The 27,487-nt window shown below is 46.7% G+C and overlaps 1 protein-coding gene across 1 annotated transcript in view; it reads left to right on the plus strand.

Moving 5' to 3' along the window:
- The window catches only part of PAFAH2 (platelet activating factor acetylhydrolase 2), a 40,948-nt gene extending 14,049 nt beyond the window's left edge, over positions 1-26,899 (plus strand). The window contains exons 5-12 of the mRNA XM_043990463.1: positions 438-534; positions 4,231-4,299; positions 4,505-4,646; positions 12,880-12,993; positions 15,731-15,822; positions 16,782-16,952; positions 20,321-20,475; positions 25,016-26,899. Coding sequence (XP_043846398.1) covers positions 438-534; positions 4,231-4,299; positions 4,505-4,646; positions 12,880-12,993; positions 15,731-15,822; positions 16,782-16,952; positions 20,321-20,475; positions 25,016-25,110 — 935 coding nt within the window. The 3' untranslated portion in view covers positions 25,111-26,899. The remainder of the gene's footprint in view (positions 1-437; positions 535-4,230; positions 4,300-4,504; positions 4,647-12,879; positions 12,994-15,730; positions 15,823-16,781; positions 16,953-20,320; positions 20,476-25,015) is intronic.
- The last annotated feature ends 588 nt before the right edge of the window (positions 26,900-27,487 follow it).

Below are 27,487 nucleotides of genomic sequence, written 5' to 3' on the forward strand. Positions count from 1 at the left end.
GAACAGAGCCTGCCAACCCAGGTTGCATTGGATTGTCCCAGTGAGCACTGCTCAAAGAATGGGCTTGTACCCATTGCTTTTGGCAGTGGGCTGACAAGGTAGCCTGCATGTTCTGCTTCCCTGTTTTCCCCTGCTGGGTAACATCATCTACCCCTAGAAGCCCTACCCCATAGAAACACTAATAACCTGGGTTTTTCCTCAGCTCCATCATCCTCCTTCACCACACTCAAGATCCTACCTTTCTGGATTGATCCCCCTCTTGTACTATTCTCATTCTCCCCAAGAGACTGCTAGGATAGTAATGATATAAGTGATAAGCACAGCTGCCTGGGGGAGGTGGGGGTCAGGGAGGGCAGTTGCTCCCACCCATATTCTCTTGGCCCCTACAGCTACCAAGTCTGGTGTCACAGGAGTTCCATTTGCCATGTTTTTCCCAGGATCCTGCCGTCTACCCATCAGCTGGAATGGCCGCTTTAAACCACAGGGCTCTGGGTACCCATTGATCATCTTCTCCCATGGCTTGGGAGCCTTCAGGTAAGAGCTCTTCTCTGCTTCTCCCATCTCTTGCTTGGCGAAAGCTACTAACCATTAACCCCGGAGGGTCACACTGTCAGAGGGCAGCGGCCAAGCAGAGAAATAGGAGGTTTTTGCCATTTGCTAACCATTCCATCTTGGCTCACGTTCCTATCATAATCTATAGTTTACGAAGCCCTTGACTCAGGCAGGTACTGCAGTGTGAAGGTCATTATTCCCATTTTGTAGATGAGGAAAGTGAAGCCCAGAGAGATTATGACTTGCTCATGATTATACAGTTGGCAAATAGCACAGACACTCCAACTCTTGCCTCTTGACTATATCCAGCATCCCAGGCAACTGTTCTACCAAAATTCCCCTTCTAGTAGAGTTCCTTCTCCATGAAGGCTTTCCAGAGTGACCCAGACCCTTCCCCTCTAACACATTCACCGAGTTGTTGGGTTTTTTTTTGGTGAGGCGATTGGGGTTAAGTGTCTGAGGTCGGATTTGAACTCAGGTCTTCCTGACTCCAGGTCCAGTGCTCTATCCACTGTATCACCTAACTGCCCCTATTCACTGAGTCTTTTTTTTTTTTGCGGGGTAATGAGGGTTAAGTGACTTTCTTTATCCACTGTACTACCTAGCTGCCCCCATTCACCAAGTCTTAAAGAAGATTTACCTCCAAGAATGTGCGATGGTGTATAGAAAGCCAAGACATACTTCTCAGGCTGAATGGTGCCCTTTGTTTTCATGGGGAAATGGCCCCAGATTGCCCTCCATTGATAAGCCAATCATGATCCTTGATGAGATCCTTAATCTCCAGCTTCCAGACATTGGTCTGGGCTCTCTGAATTTTGTGAGTTTTCTCCCTCCATTTTTGTTCATTGCCAGACACGAATCCAGGGCTAATACTTGAGTATTCATTAGGGCACTTCTTCCTCTGATGTAGGCCAAGCCCTGCTTCATCTTCAATGACAAGTCTTCATGAGTTGCTGTAGTCAAAAATGTCACCTCTAGCCTTCTAGGGATGAGTTGGGTTCTCAGATGGCAAACACATAGTAGATTTCTGTGAAGCCCTTCCAGCCTGGTAGGGTCTGCCAGAGCTTATACCCAGCTAGTATAGGTTTTGAAAGACCAGAGGGCCCTCTGTGCCACAATAAAGCTTTGGAAGAGAACTTTGATGGGGGACCGTTGGGTGGCCAAGGATCACATCATCCTGATAATCATTCAGTTCATTCATCAAATATCTATTGGGTGCCTAGTGTTTACAAGACACTGTCCTCCATAGTGAGAGGGATTCAGCCTCCCTTCAGGGAGCTGCAGTCTAATAGAGAAATTGAGAAATGTGCATAGGGAAATACAGTTCTAGACGGTGAGAGCCATACCACTGTCTTATTGTCAGCAATGGAATTGCAGGGGGAAAGATGAGCTGGGGTGGTTAGGGAAGGCTTCCTTCAGCAGAGAGCATTTGAGCTAGCCCTTGACCAGATGGGGAGGTGGAACTAGAGCCCCAGGGGATTTCAGATGGGCGTAATTGCATGAAGAGCCAGGACATGGAGGCTGGAAAGTGCCCAGTGTTTTCGTGGGTTGGTGATTGGGCAGGCTTCCCCAGAGCAGAAGGCTTATGTGGGGAAATGGGAATGTGAGGCTGGCAAAGACAGGAAGGGGCTGCAGAGTCCTAGATCTGGATAATAAGAATCACTCCTATTCCTTTTTCTTTTTCTTTTTCTTTTTTTTTTTTTTTTTGGCGGGGCAATGGGGGTTAAGTGACTTGCCTAGGGTCACACAGCTAGTAAGTGTCAAGTGTCCAAGGCCGGATTTGAACTCAGGTACTCCTGAATCCAGGGCTGGTGCTTTATCCACTGTGCTATCTAGCCACCCCCAATCACTCCTATTTCTATGGCACTTTTAAGAACTACAGAGAACTTTCTTACAGCATCCCTGCCTGTGAGGTGAGTGGTGTACGGATCACTCCCATTTTACAGGAGGTTAAATTAGTGCCCAGGTTGGCTAAGGGATTTCCCCAGGGTCCTTTAACTAGAGAGTGCCAGGGCTCAACTCTGTATCTTTCCAAGTCCCTCATTTTACAGATAAAGAAACTAAGGGACAAATTGATGACAAGCCCCCCACCCAAAGTAGCAGAGGCAGGAATTAAGCTAGGCTCTAGTCCCGAGTTCTTTCCTTTATGCTACTTTGCCTTGTGGAAGGCCTTTGGATGCCAAGCTAAGAAGTACCCTCCGACCCATGTCTGCAGTGTTAATACTGTTGGCTTGAGGATTTGTATCTGACTTTCTAGCTTCTGCAGATCTGATTAGAGATGTTCACCCCTATCTGAGTGAGTAGTAATACTTCGATGGGGAAAGATACCGCAGGGTATTGGGGCAGGCGAGGGAGGCTTCCCCAGCTTCCTTCCTTCCCCTTATTTATCTTCCTCTGCCACCTTCGCCATGATAGCCAACCAGTTATCTGGGTCTCTGGGACTCTCCTTGCTCCTAGTGACGGCCCCCCTATTGCTGCCAGACCCTTCCCTGGCCATGGTGGAAGAGAAATCAGAGGCTAGGGGTGAGGGATGAAGTAAACAGGACCAGGCAGCAAGCACTGAGTAAGCACTAACTACCTGCCCCAAACTGTGTTAAGCCGTGGAGATACAGATATAAGCAAAAAGAAAGGCAGGAGCTGGGGCAGCTAGGTGGCGCAGTGGATAAAACACCGGCCCTGGATTCAGGAGGACCTGAGTTCAAATCCGGCCTCAGACACTTGACACTTACTAGCTGTGTGACCCTGGGAAAGTCACTTAACCCCACTTGCCTCACCAAAAAAAAAGAAAGAAAGAGAGGTGCTGCCCTTAAGAATCTTCCATTGTAGCCAGGGAAGCTACCACATATGAGCCACAGGAGGTACCTGTGCGGGGGAACAGAAGAGAGGTATAGCCATAAAGCCAGGGCTCATCTGGGGCCTTCCCCAAAATGGATGTTCCAGGAAGAGCTCACCAGCGGGACAAGGGATGGAGAGAGGAGCCAGGCAAAATGTAAAGTGCAGAGCATGAGCAGGAAGCAAGAAAGCTCCCCTTTCTGGGAAGTCATGGGGGAAAGCCCGAGACCCCCAAGAGTGAAACAGCCATTTAGGTCCCGTTTTCAGGAAGGCTTCCTGCCCTCCAGGAGTTCACAGACTAATAGGAGATCCAGGATCAACCCAGTATCTGGGATATGGTCCAGGGGATTCATGGGCAGGTTCGGTCGGGACTCTGGGACAAGGCCCCACTCAGGTGCTGGGATTCTATAATCAGTGGATGTAGAAGAATGTCAACGTGCCTAGAAGGGGAAGGACAACGTCTGTGATTGTCTGGGCTTAGAGAATGTGCTGCGTGAATTCCCCACGGCTTCCTGAAGAAGGTGATCTCCAGCTGAGCTCTCAGCAGTAGAAAGGGAATAGGTGTCATGGGCAGGAGGAGGGAGCCTGGAAGCGAAGGAGGCCTCCCCAGAAGCAGCCTTTGTGGCCACTGTCTTTGTTGTTGTTGTTGTTGTTGTTGCTGTGGGGCAATGAGGGTTAAGTGACTCACCCAGGGTCACGTAGCTAGTAAGTGTCAAGTGTCTGAGGCCGGATTTGAACTCAGGTCTTCCTGAATCCAGGGCTGGTGCTTGATCCACTGCACCACTTGTCTGCCCCCAACGGCCACTGTCTTCTGATCAGCCTGTCTGCTCCCTCCTGTATCCTCAGGACTGTGTACTCAGCGTTCTGCATGGAGCTGGCGTCTCGGGGCTTTGTGGTGGCCGTACCAGAACACAGGTGAGGGATGAACCCTCAGGGGGAAGGTGACACCTCTTGAAAATGTCCTCTAGCTTCCTTCTCCAGCCAGGGCCTTGGGGGGCCCAGAAAGTGGCATGGGCCAAAGTCCAGTCCCCAACCAAGAGCCGCAGAGGGGGCCAGTGGGGCTGAGGAGTGCCTTCTGTCTTCCCCTCACCTTCCTCCAGACAGCCCTATGTCTTTCAAGGGACCATTCTGCTTCGGCTACCTACTTCTACAAACGTGCAGTGGGGGAGAGCTGCCCTCCAGCCGAGTCACTGGAGGAGGAGTGGATTGCCTACCGGAGGGTAGAAGAAGGGGAGAAAGAGTTCCGGATTCGTAACCCCCAGGTGCGTTTGTGCAGGTGAAGGGAGGGCCAGGTTGGGTATCTTGGCCTCTCCCCCACTAAGAGGCCCTATTCCAGAGGGTCTGAGGCAGTCCATCAGGATTGTGGGACAGAGCAGTCCTGCAGCACAGTTAAGAAAAGGATCTGGTGAACCTTGGCTAGAAGGCCTCATCATTGTGGGTTTTCATTCATTCACATTTCTCCAGGACTCTTATTATTCACAGAGCTCTCACGTTGCAGTAATCCAAGTATTATTACCCATCTTTTAGAAGAAAAGGAAACTGCAGCTCACAGGGGCAGTATATTGCCCCAGGCCTCATAACTAGGAAATATCTGAGTTAGGATTTGAACTCAGGTCTCAGAGCCACAAGTAGAAGGCTATCCCCCTTATTCTTCCAAACGGCAGTCAGTCAGCTACATAAATGGGAGGTCTGGATAACCCCCAGCAACAACTAAGCAGAAAACCATTAACACTTGACTTGCCAGTGCATATTTTACCTTCCTCATTACAGTTGGCTCCAGTTTACAGCAAAATGGGTTTGCAGTCCCTGAGCGCAGGGGCCTGGGCTGGGGCCCTGCTTGGGATGGAATAATTGTCTCCTCATGGGCATAACTGAGTTGGCTCAGATCATGGGCTGGGAGAATTGTGACACTTAGAGGATACCTTTTTGAAGGCCCCGTGGATATAATCTTTATGTATTGCACACAGGCATGCATACATGTATGTACACACACATGACACACGTGCATAGCACTCTCAGAGTACACTGTATGTGCAATACATGTACATGTGTGTGTGCATTATACACATGTGTGATATACACATATACATGTATCTGTACATATTTTCCAGCACATTACATTTACGTGTTTTTTCTTTTCAACCATTGCCAAAGATATTCTTAGTCAACCTCATCCATACTGGTGCGTACATTTTACCACATGAATTTCTCTAGAGAAAACATTAACAAACAGTCCTCCTTGATGGCTCTCAGAAGGCTTTTGTTAGGCTCAGTTGGGGCCCTGAGGAGCTCCCATTGTCTTCAACCTTCCCAGTCTCTGATCTCCATCCCCTCCTTTCCAGCTCCATTTCAGCCATCCGAGTTCATACCTTAATATAGCTGGATTCAGTTACATAACAGAAGACAGTAACTTCTTGAACTGTTGTTCTTCAAAGCATTATGGTTACTTTGTCTGAATCACTGACTAAAATATAACCTCTTTATCTGGGCACCTTCCGTGCTGCTACCTCCTGAGCACACTCTGTTCTCCTGCCATGCAGTCCGTGGAGTAGCCAAGTGAAGTGGAAGGAACACTGAACTTGGAGTCCAGGAGAGACAGGAGAGGACCGTAGAAAGAATACTGATTTTGGAGTCAGAGGCCCTAGGTTTAGATCCCACTTTTGTGGCTCACTCTGTATGTCCTTGGGCAGGTCACTGCACTTTGAGCCTCCCTCAAAGGAAGCACTAGAACACCGCTAAGAAAGAACCTCTAAGATCCCTTCCAGGCCTTCATCTATGATCTTGTGATGTGGGCTAGAATACTAACTCTGACATATCCCAGCCAGGGGACCTTGGGAGGGAAGAGAAGGCACCAGGCATTTCTATAGCACCTATTATGTGCTGAGTACCTACTATGTGTTGAGCACTATGCTAAGGCCCTTACAAATATTAATAATAGCTAACATTTATATAGTGCTTAATTATATGCCAGCTACTTTGCTAAGCACTTTATAGTCATTATCTTATGTGATCCCTACAAGAGTCCTGGGAAGTAGGTGCTATTATTATCCCCATTTATAGATGAGAAAACTGAGGCAATCAGAGGTGAAGTGACTTGCCCAGGGTAACACAGCTAGTGTCTGAAACCAGATTTGAATTCAGGGCTTTCTGACTCCAGGCCCAGGGCTCTATGCCTGGGCCTCCCAGATGCTGAATAGAGTATAAACTCTTGATTCTGGTGCTCAGGCATCTGGGGCCAGCCTAGTTTTCAGCCTTCTCTCCTTTATGTACACTATAAGCCACTGTCAGGGCCAAATTCAGTATGGGGAGAGTTAATTGGGCGGCTCGCCGTAATATTGGGGTTCAGAAAATAATGAGAGACCTCTAGGTCCAAAGTTTCCCCTTCTGCAAACTGCCTCTTTTTCAGTTATGTCTCCCAGACTGATAAGAAAGGAGATTAACAGCCTCTTTTCCACAAACAAATCACGTTTTATTAATGGTAACAAATTTACAACACAAGTAGAGTTAATAAAGCCAGGTACAATGAGAAAGGGGATAGAGATAGTTAGAATAGTTTGTCTCGGGGCAGCTAGATGGCGCAGTGGATAGAGCACTGGCCCTGGATTCAGGAATACCTGAGTTCAAATCCAGCCTCAGACACTTAACACTTACTAGCTGTGTGACCCTGGGCAAGTCACTTAACCCCAATTGCCTTACTCAAAACAAAACAAAAAATAGAATAGTTTGTCTCAAAAAAAACTGACTCAAACCCCAAACTTGTTTCCAGCTCAGCTGGCTTAATGAGCCTGCCTTGCTGGAAGGAATACAGATTCACCACCACCTGGAATCTTTAGTTCTAATGAGAATCAGCTTTGCAGTGTCTCCTGGTTAGGTCCGAAGATCAAACACACCAGCCTGCCCCCCCCTCCCTCCCTCTCCCTCTCCCTCTCTCCCTCTCTCCCTCCTCTGTCCCTCTCTGAGGGTACTCTTCTCCCCCTTCCTGCCTCTCTCAGAGGCTGAGTCTCCAATTGGTTTAACATACATACACCCTGGGCTGTCCCCACCACAATTTGGCCAGGCCCATGTGGGTGTGGGGGAACCCCCCAGGTGGGGACCAGGCACCTCAGTTTGATACTTTGAATCAACAAATGTTCCTTGTGTTGTTTGTTCTATAATTTCTTAAAGTACACACCCATCTTCTCTGTAACGATTGGAATGACGCCACCTGCTGGAGACTTACTGTAGAAGAGTTCTGCCCAAGAAGCGAAGGTCTTTGAGGGCAAGACCAGGAGTCTTTTCTTTGGCGTCAGGAAGTGACGTTGGGTAGTGGGAGGAGGAAGGAAGAGACGGGCGCTTGGTCTCACGCTCTTTCCTGAGGACTCTGGTGGAGAGTGGAGCTAGAAATGTGCTCTCCCTTTAATAGATAGGAATCTAGGCCTTTCTCTCTCTCTTTATCAAATTCTTATTCTCCTTAATAAATGCTTAAAAGTCTAATTCTTGCTAAAGCTTATAATTTATTGGCGACCACTCATTGGATATTTTAGACAGTTTAGCTAGAATTTTAGCCCTTAACATCTCTTAGGCTTTTTTTTTTTTTTAGTGAGGCAATTGGGGTTAAGTGACTTGCCCAGGGTCACACAGCTAGTAAGTGTTAAGTGTCTGAGGCCAGATTTGAACTCAGGTCCTCCTGACTCCAGGGCCAGTGCTCTATCCACTGCGCCACCTAGCTGCCCCTTCTCTTAGGCTTTTAAAGCTTGCATCTTTTCAGTCTGACCACGATGAAGCAAAGATGGGGTTATAAAAACTCCAAATCACAATTAATTCCTTACACCATCTTTCCCTCCTGCTTTTCCCTTTGTGAGGACATGAAGCCAGACTCTGTTATTTTCCATCCTCTTTTCTCATTTGGGCCTCTCCCACCTCGGGCTATATCCTCTGCATCCTTTGAAATCTCTCCCTTCCTTTAAGACCCAACTCAGGTGCCCCCTCCTTCCTGGAGCCTTCTCTGCCTCTTCTCCTTAGGTGAAAATGATCTCTCCCTCCTCAGATGCCCCATAGCCCTTTACTTTGCCTGGACTCATTCGCATTCGCATTCGCATTCGCATTCGCATTCGCATTCATATTGTGCTCATTGGTGCCCTGGTTGAAATCACTCCTTCCCATTAGATTAGAAGCCTCCTGTGCTGTGGACACAGTCCTTAACCTTTCTGTCACCAGAGCACCGAGGGACAGAGTCTGGCTTATGGCAATCACTTCATTAATCATTGTTGAATTGAATTAGCACATTAGCCCAGCCAAATTATTAGATTAGCCGGTTGGCACCTCCAGAAGGTAACAGAAGAAAGACAGGAAGAGCCTGCCCTAAGGGAATGAAACCTGAGTCAGAAAAAGTCTAGCTAGGAAAGGGGAAACCCAGTGGTAGCAAGCCTTGGAGCCAAGGAGGGAGGTTCATTCACTCGGTCAGCAAGCAGTTATTAATACTGACTGCCTCCCAGGCCACATGCTAGGTGCTAGGGATTCAGAGACAAAAAAATGAAATGCTTTCTGCCCCTCCTCCCAAAAGCATACATTTTATTGGGGGAGGCAATGACTACATAAATAGGTGCAAAAAAATACCCCAAACTAGCTGTTGGGACACCTGGGGGGAATCTGTGGTGGTTTGGGGGAAGTGGGTGAACTATGAAAGACCCAGGCCCACACTCTCCTTCCCTCAAACCAGAGAATCATTGTCCCTACTGAAGGCCCTTCCTTGTACGTTAAGGAGAGGTTCTTCTTCTCCTTACCTGTTGAATTCCTGCTCATACACTCTGATGGACACTCAGTTCATTTGGTGTTAAAGTAAATAATGCCTCCAAGTTGGGCACAGCGGCACACCCTCCCCAGGGAGGGCAGCCCAGCAGTCACCTCCGGCGGGGAATGGGAGGCCGTCTGTGCTCGGAGACCTGCCAAGTTTCTTTGCTCAGACATGTATGCAGACTCAATATGTTGCCAATTAGAATATGGCAAATGTGTAGTAAGAACACAAGCCTCCGCTCTTTCTCTTCAGTGTTTCTCACATTGGACCCTTTTGCTTTCCTCCCTACATTCCCCAAATTTAGGCCTAAATACCTCTTGCAGAAGCCTCCCCTGTGGTCTCCCTGCTTCCCTCCCCTCCCCTCCCCTCCATCCGGCTTCTACACATACAGGTGCAAGAACAACCAAATACTGAATGAACCTGTCCATCCTCTACTCTGGGACCCTCAGAAGGCAGTTCATGGCCAGTAGGCTAAAAAATAAACCCAAGCCAACCTCTTTTGTCTCTTTAACTCTGCTGCTTTCCTTTGTAACTGGCATTTTAGTCCCGTCACAGCATGGCTACCTCCTTACCTTCCTGAACTTTGTCACAGCTTTAAAGGACCAGTAATTGTCTAAGCTTTCCATCTTGGGGTAGGCACCCCATGCACACACTCCTTTCTCATCCCTGCCTCTTCAAGGTCAAGAGACCTTCTTCAAGGCCTTCCTCAGTTGACTGGGCACATCTTCAGTTCTGTGAAATTATCTTGGATCCCCCCACTTAGTGTTGTCTCTCTCCCCCTCAGTTTACCCTGTACTCTTATTTAGTACATTTTGTATTCCCTGGTACAGTGTAAGGTCCCTGAGGGCAGGGACATGGAGAGGTACCCTGGCTTAGCACAGAGGTGTCAAACTGCAGTAGGCCAAGGGCCTCTAAACCCATACATAAGGAGCCCTGGGGGCCACATATAGAAAACTACAGTAAGATTATCTATGTTCTGTTATATATTTTTTGGTTAAACATTTCCCAATTATATTTTTAGAATGTAGTTGTGTTTTTTTCTCACATTCCTGTAAAAAAAAAACCAAAACAATTTTTAACATTCACTTTTTGTAATTGTTGAGTTCTAAAGTCTCTCTCTCTCCTCCCTCCTCCTTGAGAAGGCAAGCAATTTGATACAGATTATACATGTACAGTTATGCAAAACATTTCCATATTTGCTCTATTGCAAAAGAAAACACAGTCCAAAAAACCCCCAAACAAACAAACCCCAAAACCCAAGAAAAATTAAGTTTAAAAAGTATGCTTTGACCTGCATCAGACAATGTCAGTTCTTTCTCTGGAGGTGGATAGCATTTTTCATCATAAATCTTTTAGAATTGTCTTGGATCATTGTATTGTTGAGAATATCTGACTCATTTACAGTTGATCATCGCAGTGTTACTGTTACAGTGTACAGTGTTCTCCTGGTTCTGCTCGATTTACTCAGCATCAGTGCATGTAAGTCTTTCCAGGTTTTTCTGACAGCATCCTGTTATTTCTTAGTGCACAACAGAATTCTATCACAATCATATTCCACAACTTGTTCAGCCATTCCCCATTTGATAGGCATGCCCTCAATTCTTTGTTACCACCAAAAGAGCTGCTATAAATCTTTGTGTACATATAGGTCCTTCCCAGTTACATTTTTTTTTGCAGGGCAGTAAGGGTTAAGTGACTTTCCCATGGTCACACAGCTAGTAAGTGTCAAATGTCTGAGGCCAAATTTGAACTCAGGTCCTCCTGAATCCAAGGCCCGTGCTCTATCCACTGAGCCACCTTAGCTGCCCCTCCCAATTACATTTTAATCTGGTTCCTATGCAAGGGCATGTGTTTGACACCCCCAGCTTAGTGTATAGAGCACTGGAGTTGGAATAAGGAGCACCTGGGTTCAAATCTCACCTCGAGGACTTACTGGTTGCATGACCCCTGGACAAGTTCCTTAACTTCTCTGGGACTGAGTTTCCTCATATGTCAAATGAAGGTATTAGACCTGATGACTTCTAAAATGTCCCTTTCAGGGGGCAGCTACGTGGCACAGTGGATAGAGCACCGGCCCTGGAGTCAGGAGGACCTGAGTTCAAATCCGGCCTCAGACCCTTAACACTTACTAGCTGTGTGACCCTGGGCAAGTCACTTAACCCCAATTGCCTCACTAAAAAAAAAAAAATTGAAAAATTAAAAATTAAAATGTCCCTTTCAGGAACATTCAGGAACTCTTTAACTTATTCTCTGATCCTATAATTTTCTTGTTTTTGACTTTGACTCCCCAGTACCTCCCACAGTCACTCCTACATAGCCAGACTTAATAAGCCAGGCGTTGGATCACTTCCAGTCGTGTGAATCAGGGCAACCCTTTATAGAGGAGGAGGTAAATGAGTGGAGCCTTCAAGGGTAGACGGTGCAGTAGGATAAATAATGAACAATGTGAGAAAACACCATGAGATGGAGAGTGTGATGGAAATTTAGGGGTTGTTGACACTAGCTGTGTGACCCTGGGCAAGTCACTTAACCCTCATTGCCCTGCAAAAAAAAAAAAAGAAAGAAAGAAAAGAAATTTAGGGGTTGTGATGGTAAAGTAGTATGAGATATTGTTATTAATACTAATAGTAAGAGTCTTATATTACTATCTACAAAATACCTTACATTCATTATCTCATTGGGATAGGTAGGAAAACCATGATTATCTCCATTTTTCAAATAAAGTATCTGAGGCCCAGAATGGAGCCAGACTATGGAGGGCCATCAGGCAGCTAGCACTTTCTCTTTAAAAAATTTAATATTTTGGGGCAGCTAGGTGGCGCAGTGGTTAAAGGACCGATCCTGGATTCAGGAGTACCTGAATTCAAATCTGGCCTCGGATACTTGACACTTACTAGCTGTGTGACCCTGGGCAAGTCACTTAACCCCCATTGCCCCACAAAAAAAGTTAATATTTTATTTTTCCCCAAATTACATATAAAAAGGATTTTTAGCATTAGGTTTTTAAAAATTTTGAGTGCTAAATTCTCTCCTTTCCTTCTCCCCTCCCTGAGGTGTCCAGATGAGAGGTGATAAGGCCTAAACAAGCAAGTGAGTGGATAGAAGGGGAAGGACACAAGGAATATTATTGGGAAGTAAGCTCCTCATTGAAGAAAGAGACTAGTTTTTGTTTTGACTTTTTAACTCCACTGACTAGGACTGTGCCTTGTATGTAATAGTTGATTTCTCCACGTGTTGGCTTAGATTTTAAGCTGATCGACCTAAGACATATTGCGTCCATAATTTGGAACCCACATTCATTGTGTCTTGCTGACCATATGAAACCCAAACTCCTCCAGCTGGATTTTAGACTCTTCTTGGGCCCTGTGTTACCTCTCTTCCACACAGATAGGTCTTTGGGTAATCCTGATAACTAACATGTCCAGAGAGCCCTTTAAGGTTTATGAAGTGCTTTCTTCCCAACAAGCCTTTAAGATAGAAAAGTGTGGCTCCTGTCCTCCCTATTTTATGAGATGAGAGAAGTAAAATGACTTTGATAGGATCACGAAGAGTAAATATCAGAGCCAGGGCCAATGCTCTGAATCACTTAGGCTACTTGAACACAATGTCCCAGTGTCTGGGGGAGTCTTGGCTTTCTCAGGCCCCTGGGAATCAAGCCAATTACTTCTTCATGGGGAGGAACATCATATGATGGGCCTCACCAGGAAAAATGCCTATTGCAGGTGCATCAACGAGCTAATGAGTGTGTTCGGGTGTTAAGGATCCTGCAGGACATTACCATGGGCCAGAATGTCTCCAACATCCTGCCTGGAGGGTTGAATCTAAAGACTCTGAAGGTACAGTGGCTTTTAGTTTACAACAGGTCTGTTTCCTATCCTGCAGGGGACATTTGGTCTTAAGGTCCTTCATGCATCCTCCCCTTCAGGGCCTTGGCCTGATTTCCTCTAAGGAGACATGTCTTGTCGAGCCAACAAGTGTTTATTAAGCATCTGGCAGAGATCAGGTGCTGTGCAAAGTGAGTCCTGGAAGGACTAAAGGAATCTGGTACAGCCAGCACTGGAATAGGCATCTTTTTTTTTTTTAATATCTCCCGACAAATGGCCATCAAAGCCCCACTTGGGGACCTCCAGCAGAGGAGAGTTCACAACCTCGTGGGACGGTGAATGCACCATCTCATGAAGCAAGCCAGTCCCCTCAGATAGTGCTAATTGCAGTTGATTCAAAATTTGATCCCTTAGTAATTCAACAGACAGAAAACACCAGCTGAATGTATGTGACAAGGGGGAAGGAGACCACCAGAGGCATAGCATGAGCAAAGGCAAAGGTGGGAGAGTGGAGATAAGGGAGATGGGAATAAGCATTTATGTAGCACCTACTATGTGCTCCACATGGTGCTGAGCACTTTCCAAATGTTGTATCATTTTCAGGGTGTGTTCTCTCAGCGGAGTAACAGTCTAGTTTGGCTGGAATGTAGGATGTGTGAAAGGGATTAATGTGACATAAGGTCAGAAAAATAGAGGGGTACCAAACTGTGGAGGCCTGGAATACTAGACAAAATAGTTTGAATCAAAATGCACGGAAAACAGAGAGCCTCTGAAGATTATTGAGAAAGGGAGTGATTTGACTAGATCTTCCTAGTACCATGAAGGATGGATGGAGACAGTAGAGGTGGGGGCAGCTAGGTGGCACAGTGAATAAAGCACTGGCCCTGGATTCAGGAGAACCTGAGTTCAAATTCAGCCTCAGACACTTGACACTTACTAGCTGTGTGACTCTGGGCAAGTCACTTAATCCTCATTGCCCTGCCCCCCCCCCCAAAAAAAAAAAGTACATGATAAAAGAAATTGTTCATGAAGCAGAGTCTTAAAGGGGAGGTCAGGAGGGAATGAGATTGATGGTAGAGGCAGAGGTGTTCATTTTAGCCAGGCAGGGAGATACCTTCTTTGGTAGCTAGGGGAAGGAGGTGAGTCGGTTGATGATGCTGACAAATTTTGTGCAATAGAAGAGCAGTTAAAAGGGATGGATGGTCCCAATTTCTCCTCATGAATTAGAAGTCTAATCATGTACCATAAGAACATAAGTGTGAGAGAGGGAGCTGGAGATAGAGATTTAGGAGGAAAGGGAAAATCTGCGAGTGAAATCTGTGCCAAGAAGAAAATAGAAAGTCAATAAAAGCAGAATTTTCAGGGAGTCCTTTATACTGAGACAAAATCTCTCTCCCTGTAACTTTCCCCTGTTGTCCCTAGTCCTCCCTTCTGGGTCTAGCAGGACCAGTGCAATCCCTCTGCCATATGACTGCCCTTCAGATCTATAAAGCCAGAAATACTATCTCAATGTAAGGGGAAAGTACCTAACAATTAGAATTACCTGAAAATAGAATAAACAGTTTTAGGAAGCAGAGATTTCTCCCATCATTGGAAACCTTCCTGCAGAGGCTGAATGACAGATGTTTGGGATATTGGTGAGGGGACTTGTGATTCAGATGTAAACTGACCTAGATAATCTCTGAGGTCCCTCTGTACTCTGGGTCTGTTGCTTTGGTTCATTTGTTTATTTATTCATTCATTCATTCATTTATTTTTGCAGGGCAATGAGGGTTAAGTGATTTGCCCAAGATCACACAGCTAGTAAGTGTCAAGTGTCTGAGGCCAGATTTGAACTCAGATCCTCCTGAATCCAGGGCTGGTGCTTTATCCTGATGCTTTGGTTTAAAAAATTCTTTTCTTTAAGCAGAAAAACTACAAGTCCTTCAACAGATCCTAGTATGGTCAAATTTGGTTGGTCAGACATTGGCAAAACGATTATTGTAGACATTGAACATGGGATACGTGTTAAAGGAAAGGTTCAGGGACTGAGTCTTTCTCAGAGGAGCTCTCCAAACTTGTAAAAAGAGTGACAGGGCACACATTTGTGGATATGTGCTCCCAGTTGGCTGAAGAATTCCCCAGGTAGTTAGGTCAATGTGGTGTATAGGATGGATTGGGTGATCAGCTTCACTTCCTCCTAGCAGCCAGCCACAGTCCTGTGAGTCAAGGGGACTGAGAAGCAGAAGAGCCCGGGGCATACTCAGTTTTATTCATCTACCAGTCACCAGTCACCACCCTCCTCCCCACTGGACTAGGTAGGGGTGCAGACAAAGGAAGACATTCCTGCCCTCTGGGCAGACTGATGAGGAGCTCATGCTCCCTGCCCTCAGGGAGCCCCTTGTCTGATGAAGGAGACACTCTGAGCCTCCAAGGAGGCTAGAGGGTTGATTGAGCCTCTGCCCTCCACTGGTCAGGCGCTTCTAGCATCAGGAGCTGCTGAGAGGTAGAGTGGGCTGCGTTGGGGAACTCGTAAGTAATATCCTGATCATTGGATATTGAGCAGAGGTTCAGTATTGTCACTTATCCGCAATGTACTCGAGGTGATTCCTGCTCAGGTACAGGTTGGAATGGATGCTAGTCGAAGTCCCTTCCCACTTCTGTGTGGATGGCTGTTGCTCCCTCCTCTCCTATTTCTTCCTCCATGATGCCTGGGGAAGAGGGATCATGGTGGCTACCATTTAGCTAAGGCATTTCCTCCTCTTCTCAGGGCAGCATCGACCTGAGTAGGGTGGCAGTGATGGGACACTCATTTGGAGGGGCAACGGCCGTTCTAGCTCTGACCAAGGACATCCGTTTTCGGTGAGTTTATCATTGATTCTAGAGGTCGGGCATGACTGGAACTGGAGCCTGGGAATGCCCATGGTAGAAATGGCAGAACCAGACTCTCTTTTTTTTTTTTTTAAACAATGAGTTCTCTCATTATTGATTTATTTATTTATTCGTTTATTTGCAGGGCAATGGGGGTTAAGTGACTTGCCCAGGGTCACACAGCTAGTAAGTGTCAAGAGTCTGAGGCCAGATTTGAACTCAGGAAAGTTCTGGGGGCAGCTAGGTGGCGCAGTTAGGTGGTGCAGTGCATAAAGCACTGACCCTTGATTCAGGAAGACCTGAGTTCAAATCTGGCCTCAGACTCTTGACACTTACTAGTTGTGTGACCCTGGGCAAGTCACCTAACCCCCATTGCCCCACCAAAAAAAAAGAAAGAAAGAAAGTTCTTGGGAGTGTGGGACCATTCCCTTCTTCTTGGACCTCTTCCTCCCCACCCTTTGAGATCGAGGTTTTCTTTGGCCAGCTTTCCATGGTCCTTGGTGGCTCAGCTCCTTGGAGTTGCCCCAGCATGTACCATGACTCAGTCCCCAAGCTATATTGAGCATCCATCTGGGTGGCAGATGTGGAGGAAAGATTCCTCTGGGCTTTGCCCTTAAAGAGCCTACATTCTGATAAGAAAGCATAGAGTGGAATTGAAGGAGGTCACCCAACCACAGTTAGGTGCAGGGGCCTCTAATTCCCTTTTTTGTGTGTGTGTGGCAATTGGGGTTAAGTGACTTGCCCAGGGTCACACAGCTAGTAAGTGTCAAGTGTCTGAGGCTGGATTTGAACTCAGATCCTTCTGAATCCAGGGCTGGTACTTTATCCCTTTTATAGAAAGTGTCTGTCCTGCTCCCAGTATGTAAAAGGTGAGCCCTACAACCACAGCCTTGCAGTCCTGGGTTCCAGAACAGCTAGCCACCCTCTCTAGGTGTGTGCTCTCATTCTAGGTGTGCCATCGCTTTGGATGCCTGGATGTTTCCCCTGGAACACAACTTCTACCCCAAGGCCCGAGGTCCTGTCTTCTTCATCAACACTGAGAACTTCCAGACAACTGAGAGCATCAGCCGAATGAAGAAGGTCTGTGCCTGTCACAGTCAGACCAAGATCATAACCATGCTGTGAGTCATAATCGTCATAATAACCATTCTCCAACTAGCCCTCTGGGCCCTTCCATTTTACTGGGATTTCCTGGAAAAGTGTTTGGATCCACCTCCTAAAGGAACTATCTGGGAGCCTTCTGGTTTATATCAAATTCCATAGCTGTCCTTGAATAGTATGACAGAACGAGTATGGGACTAGGAATTGGGTCCAAGGCCCAGCTGTACTGAGGTCCCCTCTTTGGGCCTTAGTCAAATCACAATGACAAAACTTCAGAGTCTAATCTGCCCGCCTGGCAGATGAGGAAACTAAGGAACACAGGATGTGAGAGTTGGAAGACATTATTTTGGGTTAGATGATCTCTTAACTTTCCTCTCAGAAGCTTGGTGACACAGTAGATAAAGCACCAGGCCTGGAATCAGGAAGACTTGTGTTCTTGAGTTCACATTTGGCCTCAGACTCTTCCTAGCTGTGCGACCTTGGGCAAGTCACTTCACCCTGTTTACCTCAGTTTCCTCATCTGTCAAATGAGCTGGAGAAGGAAATGGCAAACCACTCCAGGATCTCTGCCAGGAAAACCCCAAATGGGGTCATCGAGATGAACAACGACTGAACTGAACCAGGTTCCTCTCAGCTCTGCTCCCCTTTGTTTCACATTCTAGGTTCTCAAGTTCCTTTCCCAATTGAACATTCTGACTTTTCAGTATAACTGTAGTATCAGGGCATCTCCCTTGGCACAAGAACTTAGCTACGATTTTTCCACGGCCCCTTATACATAGTTTCTGTAGCTTGTGCCCCTACCTGGGGAAACTTGGGATCAGAAAGTATCTGGCTGGTTCTTCCTGCACGATCCCTTTGGTTTGTGCCACTGCCCAAAGAAACCTTGGGAAAGTCAGTATCTGGTCTCATTCAGCTCAGCTGCCCTGCAGGTCCTCAGGCCGATGTTAAAAGAACAGGATGACCTCATCTTTGAGCCCCTCATCCATGAAGAACATTCTGCTTGTGCTTCCAGAAGGCATCAAGCAGCCTTCCCTTCTGGTGGCTACTGCCTTCTCTCTATAGACCATGTGATTCTCAGGACCAACGAGGGTAAGGTGGGTGGGCCGGCTCCCCTTTACGGCTGGCTCACCACTCCCCAAGCGCACGTGGTTCCCTGTTGCACTGATCTCTCCATTTTCATCAGAGGAAAGATCTGAGACTTTGTTCCTCTGAGACTCACTATTTCAGCATCCGTGCTGGGAGTCGCATGGGACCTGAAGGTCTCCTGTGCCATTTGATGTCTCTGTCTCTTCCTCACGGTTTATAATCTCTTCTATCCCTGGGAGCAGCTCTAATTCCCTCTTACTTAGAAGTGAGAACCTTACCTGGATACCCATTATATAGGAACCACTCTGCTCAACATTCTGTGATTCTCTAAACCCCCTTTAGTAGTAGCTTATGTGTCCTCATCCTCGGTCCTGTGACAGGCTTAGCTTGCTGCTTTCTGAGCATAAGCCAGTGAAGTCTGAGTAGAAGGTGCGGTGGTAAGGAGGGAGGGGCATTTTTCTGGTAAGAATCCACAAGGGCAGCTAGGTGGCACAGTGGATAAAGCACCGGCCCTGGATTCAGGAGAACCTGAGTTCAAATCTGGCCTCAGACACTTGACACTTGACTAGCTGTGTGACCCTGGGCAAGTCACTTAACCCTCATTGCCCCTCCAAAAAAAAAAAAAACAAAAGGGGCAGCTAGGTGGCACAGTGGATAAGGCATTGGCCCTGGATTCAGGAGGACCTGAGTTCAAATCTGGCCTCAGATACTTGACACTTACTAGCTGTGTGACCCTGGGCAAGTCACTTAACCCCAATTGCCTCACCAAAAAAAAAAAAGAAAGAAAGAAAGAAAAATAAAACGTAAGGGAGCAGCTAGGTGGCACAGTGGATAAAGCACCAGCCCTGGATTCAGGAGTACCTGAGTTCAAATCTGGCCTCAGACACTTGACACTTACTAGCTGTGTGACCCTGGGCAAGTCACTTAACCCCCACTGCCTTGCAAAAATATTAAAAAAAGAAAAGAAAAAGAAAGCACAACAGGTGTTAAGTACCCACTATGGGCTAGTTACTGTGCTAGTCACTGGAGACACAAAGACAAAAACAGAACAGTGCTTGTCCTCAAGGAGCTTGCATTCTGCCAGGTAGCTATAACATATACACAGATAAATATAGTACAAGGTATATTGAGGGACACTAACTGGGGGAATCAGGCAAGATTTTACAGGGGAGAGAGCAGTACTTGGGTTAAGCCTAGAAGGAAGTCAAAGATTCTGAGAGATGGACAGACAGACAGAGAAAGAGATTGACAGAGAGAGAGAAAAGGAGAGAAGAGAAGAGTGGAGTGGACAGCAGGGTTAAGGGACAGCCTGTACATGCACACAGAAGGGGAGAAAAGTCAATCTGCCAGACAGATAACCAGTTAGACTGTACAGTGGAACTTTGACTCACTACTCTTCACTGGTCCAAGAGCAGTGATTTAAAACATTATGATGTGCAGGGGGAATGTGTTGGAGAGCTCTGCCCATTCCCCAGTAGCCCCACATTTTCCTTCTTCTGAGGCATTTTTTTGCTATGTGATTTATTATGAACAAACAGCTCCTTTTTTAAAAAGCACCTAATCCAACTCTCTATATAGTCTTCAGCTTCCTTTCCAGTGTTTATTTATTTATTTATTTATGTATTTATTTGCAGGGCAATGGGGGTTAAGTGACTTGCCCAGGGTCACACAGCTAGTATGTGTCAAGTGTCTGAGGCCGGATTTGAACTCAGGTACTCCTGAATCCAGGGCCGGTGCTTTACCACTGTGCCACCTAGCCACCCCCTCCTTTCCAGTGTTTATTAATGGACATGCCTGTTCTAACATTCCATGTTCTAAGCTTCCTTCTTTCTGTGTTTTTAAGATTTCTTCCAGCTCTGACATTCTGTGTTCTAAAACAGTAGTGTCAAACTCAAATAGAAATGGATTCTGTATCCATTGATTTAGAAAACCACAACTTCACATTATCTATGTTGGTTTGTATTTTTATTAATTTTGTTAAACATTTCCCAATTACATTTTTTCTTATATTTTAATTTTTTTGTATTGAATAGAATTTTATTTCCAATTACTTTTTTTTTTTTTTGGTGAAGCAATTGGGGTTAAGTGACTTGCCCAAGGTCACACAGCTAGTACGTGTCAAGTGTCTGAGGTCGGATTTGAACTCAGGTCCTCCTGACTCCAGGGCCGGTGCTCTATCCACTGGGCAACCTAGCTGCCTTGATGTTCTATTTTCTAAGGGCTCTGCTAGTCCCAGTCTTCTCTGATTCTGTGTTAGACATCGCTACTCTAAAAGTGGTTGTTTGTTTCTCTTCCCTTTTAGTGGTTGTGTTCATCAGAGTCAATCCGATTTCACTTTTGTGACTGGGAATCTGCTCGGTAAATTGTTCTCTACCCAAACCCGAGGGAAGCTGGACCCATACAAGGGTCAGGAGATCATGGTCCAGGCCATGCTGGCATTCCTACAGAAACATCTTGGTAAGGGAGCAGTCAAGGGGCTGCAGGAGGACTGGGGAGGAGCTTTTTGGAAGAGAGCCAGAAAAGGGAAGAAGCAAGGCCTTGCATTTCCCTGTAGAGGCTGATTTATGTTGAATGGACTGGGAGCTTAGAGATTTGCTGGGGTGGAGCGGGGAAGGAAAATGTGATTAGGGAGGAGTGGAATGAAATGTCTCATAGAATGTGGAACTAAAAGTTGGGCTGCCTAGGTTTAAGTCTCAGCCCTGTCACCGACATGCTGTGTGACACTGGGCACGTTACTTAACTACCCTGGGCCTCCCTCAGTGTCTCACCATGGTAGGGAGGTCACCCTGAGTTCCTCAAGGCTCTTCCAGTGGAGCAGAAGCTTCATCAGGTCCCACCAGGTTAGAAAGGCCTAGGTCATGTGCTTCTGTCCCCTGAAGACCAGCTTAGCTCAGGGCAGAGGCTAATTTATCACCAATAGGTTGCTTAACCTGACTAATCTGGAAATGTTTCGCATGACTACACATGTATAATTTATATTGAATTGCTTGAGTTCTTTTTTTGTTTGTTTGTTTTTTTAGTGAGGCAATTGGGGTTAAGTGACTTGCCCAGGGTCACACAGCTAGTAAGTGTTAAGTGTCTGAGGCCGGATTTGAACTCAGGTACTCCTGACTCCAGGGCCGGTGCTCTATCCACTGCGCCATCTAGCTGCCCCAAATTGCTTGAGTTCTTAAGGTGGGGTGGAGAGGGAGGGAGGAAAAGAATTTAGAACACAGAGTTCTAAAAATCGATGTTAAAATTTGTTTATACATATAAGGTGGGGAAAAAATAAAATTCTAAAGGGAAAAAAAAAAAAAAGAAAGCATCCCCTTAAAAAAAAATAGATTGCTGACCAGGAAATGAATGTTTTTGGCCACAGTATCTTATGAAGCTTTTGGATAAGGCATTGTGGGGTAGGGGTGCAACTTGTGTTGGTAGGAGAACCCAAGTCAAGGAAATTGTGGATCTTTTTTTTTTCTTTTCAAATATTTTTACTGATAAATCATTTCAATTCTTTTTTGGGGGAGGTGGGAGCAGTTGGGGTTAAGTGACTTGCCCAGAGTCCCACAGCTAGTCTGAAGCCAGATTTTTTTTTTTTCCCTGAAGCCAGATTTGAACTCAGGTGCACTTGATTTCAGGGTCGGTGTTCTATCCACCGGAGCATCTAGCTATCCTATCCTTTCATTTCTAACATATACACATGGGGGCAGCTAGGTGGTGCAGTGGATAAAGCACCAGCCCTGGATTGAGGAGGACCTGAGTTCAAATCCGGCCTCAGATAGTTGATGCTTACTAGCTGTGTGACCCTGGGAAAGTCACTTAACCCTCATTGCCCCACAAAACAAAACAAACAAAAACAAAAAAACACATCTCACACACACACACAAACACACAAATAGACCCTCTACCTTGTAACAAAGTAGAGTCACACAAAAGCCACACATTGGCCACCTCTAAAAACGTATGCCTCATTCTGCACCTGTGGTCCACCACCTCTCTGCCAAGAGCTTCACCAGTGACCAGAGCTCTGGCATCCTTTCTATGTCCTTTTTCCTTACATTATTGTGGTCCTTGTTCATCCCTCTCTGCATCGGTTCATGCCTGAGTTCCTAAAGTTCTCCAAATTCCTGGTTTTCATTGTTTCTCATGGCACAGCGATAGGCTCTTTCTTCATATATTGTCACTTGTTCAGCCATTTCCTAAGCCATGGGCACTTACTTTCCTCCTGGTTCTTTTCCATAAATGTTTTGGTATATGTGGGACCTTCCCTCTGGCTTTGACCTCATTGGGTTATGTTCCTAGTAGAAGCATCAGCTGGGTCAGAGGGTTTACGTGGTTTGGTGACTTGTTTTATCTAATTGAAATTATGCCCCTATGGAAGAAAAAGTGAAGTTCGCTTATTGTGAATGAGAGAAGTAGGCTCAGACAGTGTGGCCCGTGGGGCAGGGACCTTCTCCCTCAGGCTTCATGCCCCACTGAACTCCAGGACCTCCATTCATGAAGATGCCCTCCTCACTTGGGCACTTGGTGGCATTTGGTAATTGAGTTTGTTTCTCTGTCTTATTGTCCTCCAGGTTAGTCCTGAGGGCATTGAACTTGTCTCCCACCCCTCAGCCTCAGAGCTCCCTAAGAGCAGGGGCTGCCTTCTCCATTAGTCGAAGAGATCCCAAGGATTGGCCAGGAGAGTCTGCTTCCAGAGAAGTAAAGGTCTCACCTCCTTTCTTTGTAGCACCCAACCACAGATCCCCATTCACTGGGGCTCTTAGCCAGTGCCACTGATTCACCAGCATCCCAACTTAATTGCTTTTTCTTCCAACAATGGTTTGGTGTTGCTGACCCATGCCCACTCCTGGCCCCAGTGGTGTAAGAGCAGGTACACTGGTCTGCGAGTCTAAAGACCTGGGTTCTGGTCTTGGTTCTGCCACTAGCTGTGTGACCCTGAGCTGATCAGTTTTGTCTGTTTGGGCCTCAGTTTTTTCATCTCTGAATTGGGGGTAACAATACTTACATTCCAGTGTGTCCACCAGTCTTCACAGGGTTGTTATAAGGAAAGTACTTTCTTTTTTTTCTTTCTTTCTTTTTTTTTTTAGTGAGGCAATTGGGGTTAAGTGACCTGCCCAGGGTCACACAGCTAGTAAGTGTTAAGTGTCTGAGGCCGGATTTGAACTCAGGTCCTCCTGACTCCAGGGCTGGTGCTCTATCCACTGCGCCACCTAGCTGCCCCAGGAAAGTACTTTCTAAACCCTGAAGCACTATGTAAATGTGAATAATAGTCATCTATTGTTTATATAATTATGTTGATCATATTTATGATCTATGAATAAAGTATCATTATTTACATAACAATATAATATACAATAACACTGTTATAATTTATTCTTATTAGCATCTTCTTTGGCCTTCAAGCAAAGAAGAGGCCTCCTTGCCTTGCACTAATATATGAACCCTCTCCTTCCTTTAACAACCTACTACAAGAGTTCAGTTAGGCCAAAAGGCTGAATGTGAGATGAGGCCCAAAAGCTCGGGCCTAGCCAGGTTTTCTCTCTTTTCCTCTTTGTTTATCCACGTTCTTTTCATTGCTGCTTCCTGTTGGCTCCTTCCTTTCCCCAGTAAAACCATCCCTTGTAACAAGGCATAGGTCTGCCAAGCAATTCACCGTATCGCATGTTCAGAGAACATGTCAAGTTCTTTGCAGCCCTTAAAAGCCTACAAAAAGTGTTAGCTTTTCTTCTCGGGCCACTCGGGCCTCGTGATCTTTCTGCAGCTGCATCGGACCCCTCCGTGAGGAGAAGGCTGCAGTCGTTGGTAGGATTCTGCAGGTTACCACAAACTGCCTGAAACCCTTCGAGGTCAGTCAGTGGTCAACATACATCTGCTAAGCATCTCCTCCATGACACTTGTCATGTTTCACACCGCTTGGGGAGGGGCCTCCACTCTCTCCCACAGTGCAGCAGACATTTACCAAGTATCTGCTGTGGGCAGAGCCCTGACTAGGCCGTGGGGGGTGGGGAGTGGGGATACCGAGTTGGGTAAAGTAGAGCTCTTCCTTTCATGGAATGTAGCAGAGAGATAAGACAGATCCTTTCAGTGTGAACAGTACAGCAGGTGAGGTGAAAGGGAAGCAGGATGTGGGCAGCCTGGGTCTGAGTTCAAATCCCAGCTCTGCCACTTACCTGTGTGACCCTGAGTGAGTCACCTGATGCCCTGGGCCTTGGTCTCATCTATAAAGTGAAAAGGCTGAACAAAACAATCTCTTAAGCTCCCTTCCAACTCTGTGTCTGTGAGCCCATGGCCCTGTAAAAGGCTGCTGCTGACAGTGGAGAGCAGGGACTTTTCCATGAAGGAAATGCCTGGCCTCAGGGATCTTTGAGTTGCTAGGGGAGACATGACACACACAAAAGGCATGGTACAAGCTAGGACAGGGTAAGGGTGGGACACAGACAATTCTTTGTTTTGTTTTTTTGTTCTTTGTTTCTTGGTGAGGCGATTGGGGTTAAGTGACTTTCCCAGGGTCACACAGCTAGTAAGTGTTAAGTGTCTGAGGCCGGATTTGAACTCAGGTCCTCCTGACTCCAGGGCCAGTGCTCTATCCACTGTGCCACCTAGCTGCCCCGACAATTCTTTGTTGGGTGTGAAGAATGTCATTTCATACTGGGAAGAGCTGGTTGTGGGGCAGGGCGCTCAGGAGGGGGGTCGTTACGGGAAGCTTCCTTAGAAGTAGGCCTTGCAGTAGGATTTGACAGGTGGAGATGGGGAGAGGGCAGAGAGGGAGGAGAGGGCATTCCAGGTATAGGGAATGATGGGTGAGACAAGAAAAGCTGGGTATGGTAAGCACTTCAGTTAAACTGCAATGTTGAGTATAGATAAGACTGTTGAGCTGAGCTGGAGTGGGGGCAGATTGGGGGAGGGGACCTGGTCCTTGCCATTGGTGAACATACCCCATTCCTCTGAGCCCCTTACAATGACTCGTCATTATCACCTCTCCCAGCCCGATCTTTGTTCCCTTCTCATCCCACAGAGCTGAAGGAAGATTACAATCAGTGGGACAGCCTCATCGAAGGTGTTGGACCATCTGTGGCCCCTGGGGCCCCACAACATCTGAGCAGTCTCTAAAGACATTGGCCATCTGGTGACCGGTGACTTGAGCCAAATTTCTCTTTCCGTTTGGGTGGGGTTGACCCAAATTGCCAAATTCGTGGGGCGTCCATGGTCTCTTGTTGGAAAACTTCCAACAGGGCAGTTCTGGACAAGAGTAAGCAATCATGCTGCTGATTGAAGGAATTGAGCACTTTGATTTTTGACTTGCTGATTTGAAACTCACACTTAGAACCTGGAGATCCCTCAGAACCAGACAGTGGGCAGATGTGAAATTCTGGAGCCTTTTACCCTGAGGGCACATGGAACAGCTGGGTGGGCCAGGCACCTGGGGCCCCTCCACCTCTGTAAGGAAAGGTGTGACTTCAGGGCAGGACAGAGCCCTCACATCTGGAGAGGACTTGGAAGAAAATCCAGAGGTTGTCTCATCCGTCCTTCTACCCCATGCAAGAATTCCTGATATGCAGCTCCCTAAATGCTGCTCGAATGCTTCCCAAAGCAACTGTGCCATTTTTAGGCAGCTCTCGTTTTCTTAAATGGAAATGTTCCTTTTTCTGACTTCCTTCCATTCATCCTAGTTCTCTCCTCTGGAGTCACCAGAGTGGGTATAATCCTCCTCATTCTGTGGGTCTCCACCAGAACTTGCTTTAGGCTAGTTGGTTGAGACACTATACACAGAGGCCTCTGAAAGTCCCTGCTTATTCTCCTTCCGTGTTGCCTGGGCCCCAAGAAAGCTTACTGGGGAGCACAGTCACTGGCTAAATCTGACACTGTTTCATGTATTTGAGAACACTGTTTTCTCCAACCACAGACAACATTGCTCAAGTGCCCTGAGGGACTTTGAGGGGCTGACTAGTCCATTCTCTTTGTCTTTGGAAAAGACTGTCCTAATCCATGAGCCTCAGACTGGGCTCTGTCCTGTTTTTAATACCCAAGGGAAGGAAACTGGTCACTTTCACAGGGACTTTTGTCCCTCCTCCTTAACCCCTCAGATTCCACCTCAGACACTTCCTAGCCGTGGGACACCGAGCAAGCCACTTTGCTCTTTCTGCTTTACTTTATCATCTGTAAAGTGAGGGTGTTGGCCTCAATGACCTCTAAGATCCCTTTCAGTTCTAAGTCTTTGATCTGTGACCTTATTCCTCTCCAACGACATTTGATGAGATCAGAGCACTTTCATTTCTGTACTGTGAGTTCCAGAAGGGGCTAGATCACACCATATACTAAATCTGCACAATGGTGAGCCCGGTGCTGGGCACACAGTTGCTTGAAAATACTTAATGAATGGACCCTGGGCCACACTGTTTCAGGTGGGGAGGCACACAGAGAAAGGAACTGAAGCCTGGGGGGTTTGGTGTTTCAGTGCTCTTGGGTTTCTCCAGGGCTTTGTTAATAATAATCTCAGCTCAGGAGGAGGGTGAGCCCAGGACAAGAACAATAGTCTTATTAAGCATCTCCTTGTGCCAGCCACTGGTAACAGAGGCCAGTTGGTTCACTTGACTCTCTGGAAGAGGCTGGGCAGCAACCTGCATTTTCGTTAGATTTGGGGGGGTGGGGCCTGGACCTTGCTGGAATAGGTCATGATTGACGTTGAGGTGCCATCTTGCCCAAAAGTACCTTAGGTCTCTGAAGGCTATGGAATAACTTATAAGCACAGACTCCATTTTTTCTACTGTGATCTGTCCCATGCTTTGGTGTTTGGGAAATCATGCTAAGATGAAGACTCATGTATCTGCCAAATGATATATATTGTAATATTCTCTTTGAAATCTGCATTAAACCAAGATGGAAAGCCATCTGGACCTGGTTTTACCTTCTGTCTGCTTTTCTTCTCTTCCATCCTCCAGCACAAGAGGCAAGAGTCCTCCCTACCCCCCACTCCATGGACCTGATTTGAAGCTATATTTACCTCATCAGTCTGAGCCCTGTACCCACCCAAAAGGGGACAGAGGTGAGGTGAGGACTGTTTCTAAGACAAAGGCAGAACCCCACCTCTGAGCCTCTCCACCCATGTTGTGGGAACTGTGTGTGGGTGCTCTGAGCATTACAGATCTCCCTCCATGGGTCCCTTGATTTTAGGAATGCTGCGGCAGAAAGGGTCTGGCTCCTCTGGGGTTGAGGGGTGTGGGGAGTGGGAGCCAAAGCCCCAGAGAAGCAGCCTTGTTTGAGGGACTTCCAGTGATCCAACGGGAGATAGCCTTTTCAGATCGAGACCCCCTCAGGAGCCAAGCCCCGAGATGCAAAAGAAGCAGACACTCAGGAAACAGGTTCTCCAAGGAATTCTGGGAGATTTCTTCTGACGGAGACATTGTGTGTGAAACCCAGCCCAGCCCTTGAAGTGCCTGGTTGTAGTGCTTGGATCAGAGCTCTCTCTGAGGGTTGGTGGGGACAGAGG

Source organism: Dromiciops gliroides, chromosome 3 (genome assembly GCF_019393635.1).
Source record: "Dromiciops gliroides isolate mDroGli1 chromosome 3, mDroGli1.pri, whole genome shotgun sequence".
In the NCBI taxonomy this organism is placed as follows: Eukaryota; Metazoa; Chordata; class Mammalia; order Microbiotheria; family Microbiotheriidae; genus Dromiciops; species Dromiciops gliroides.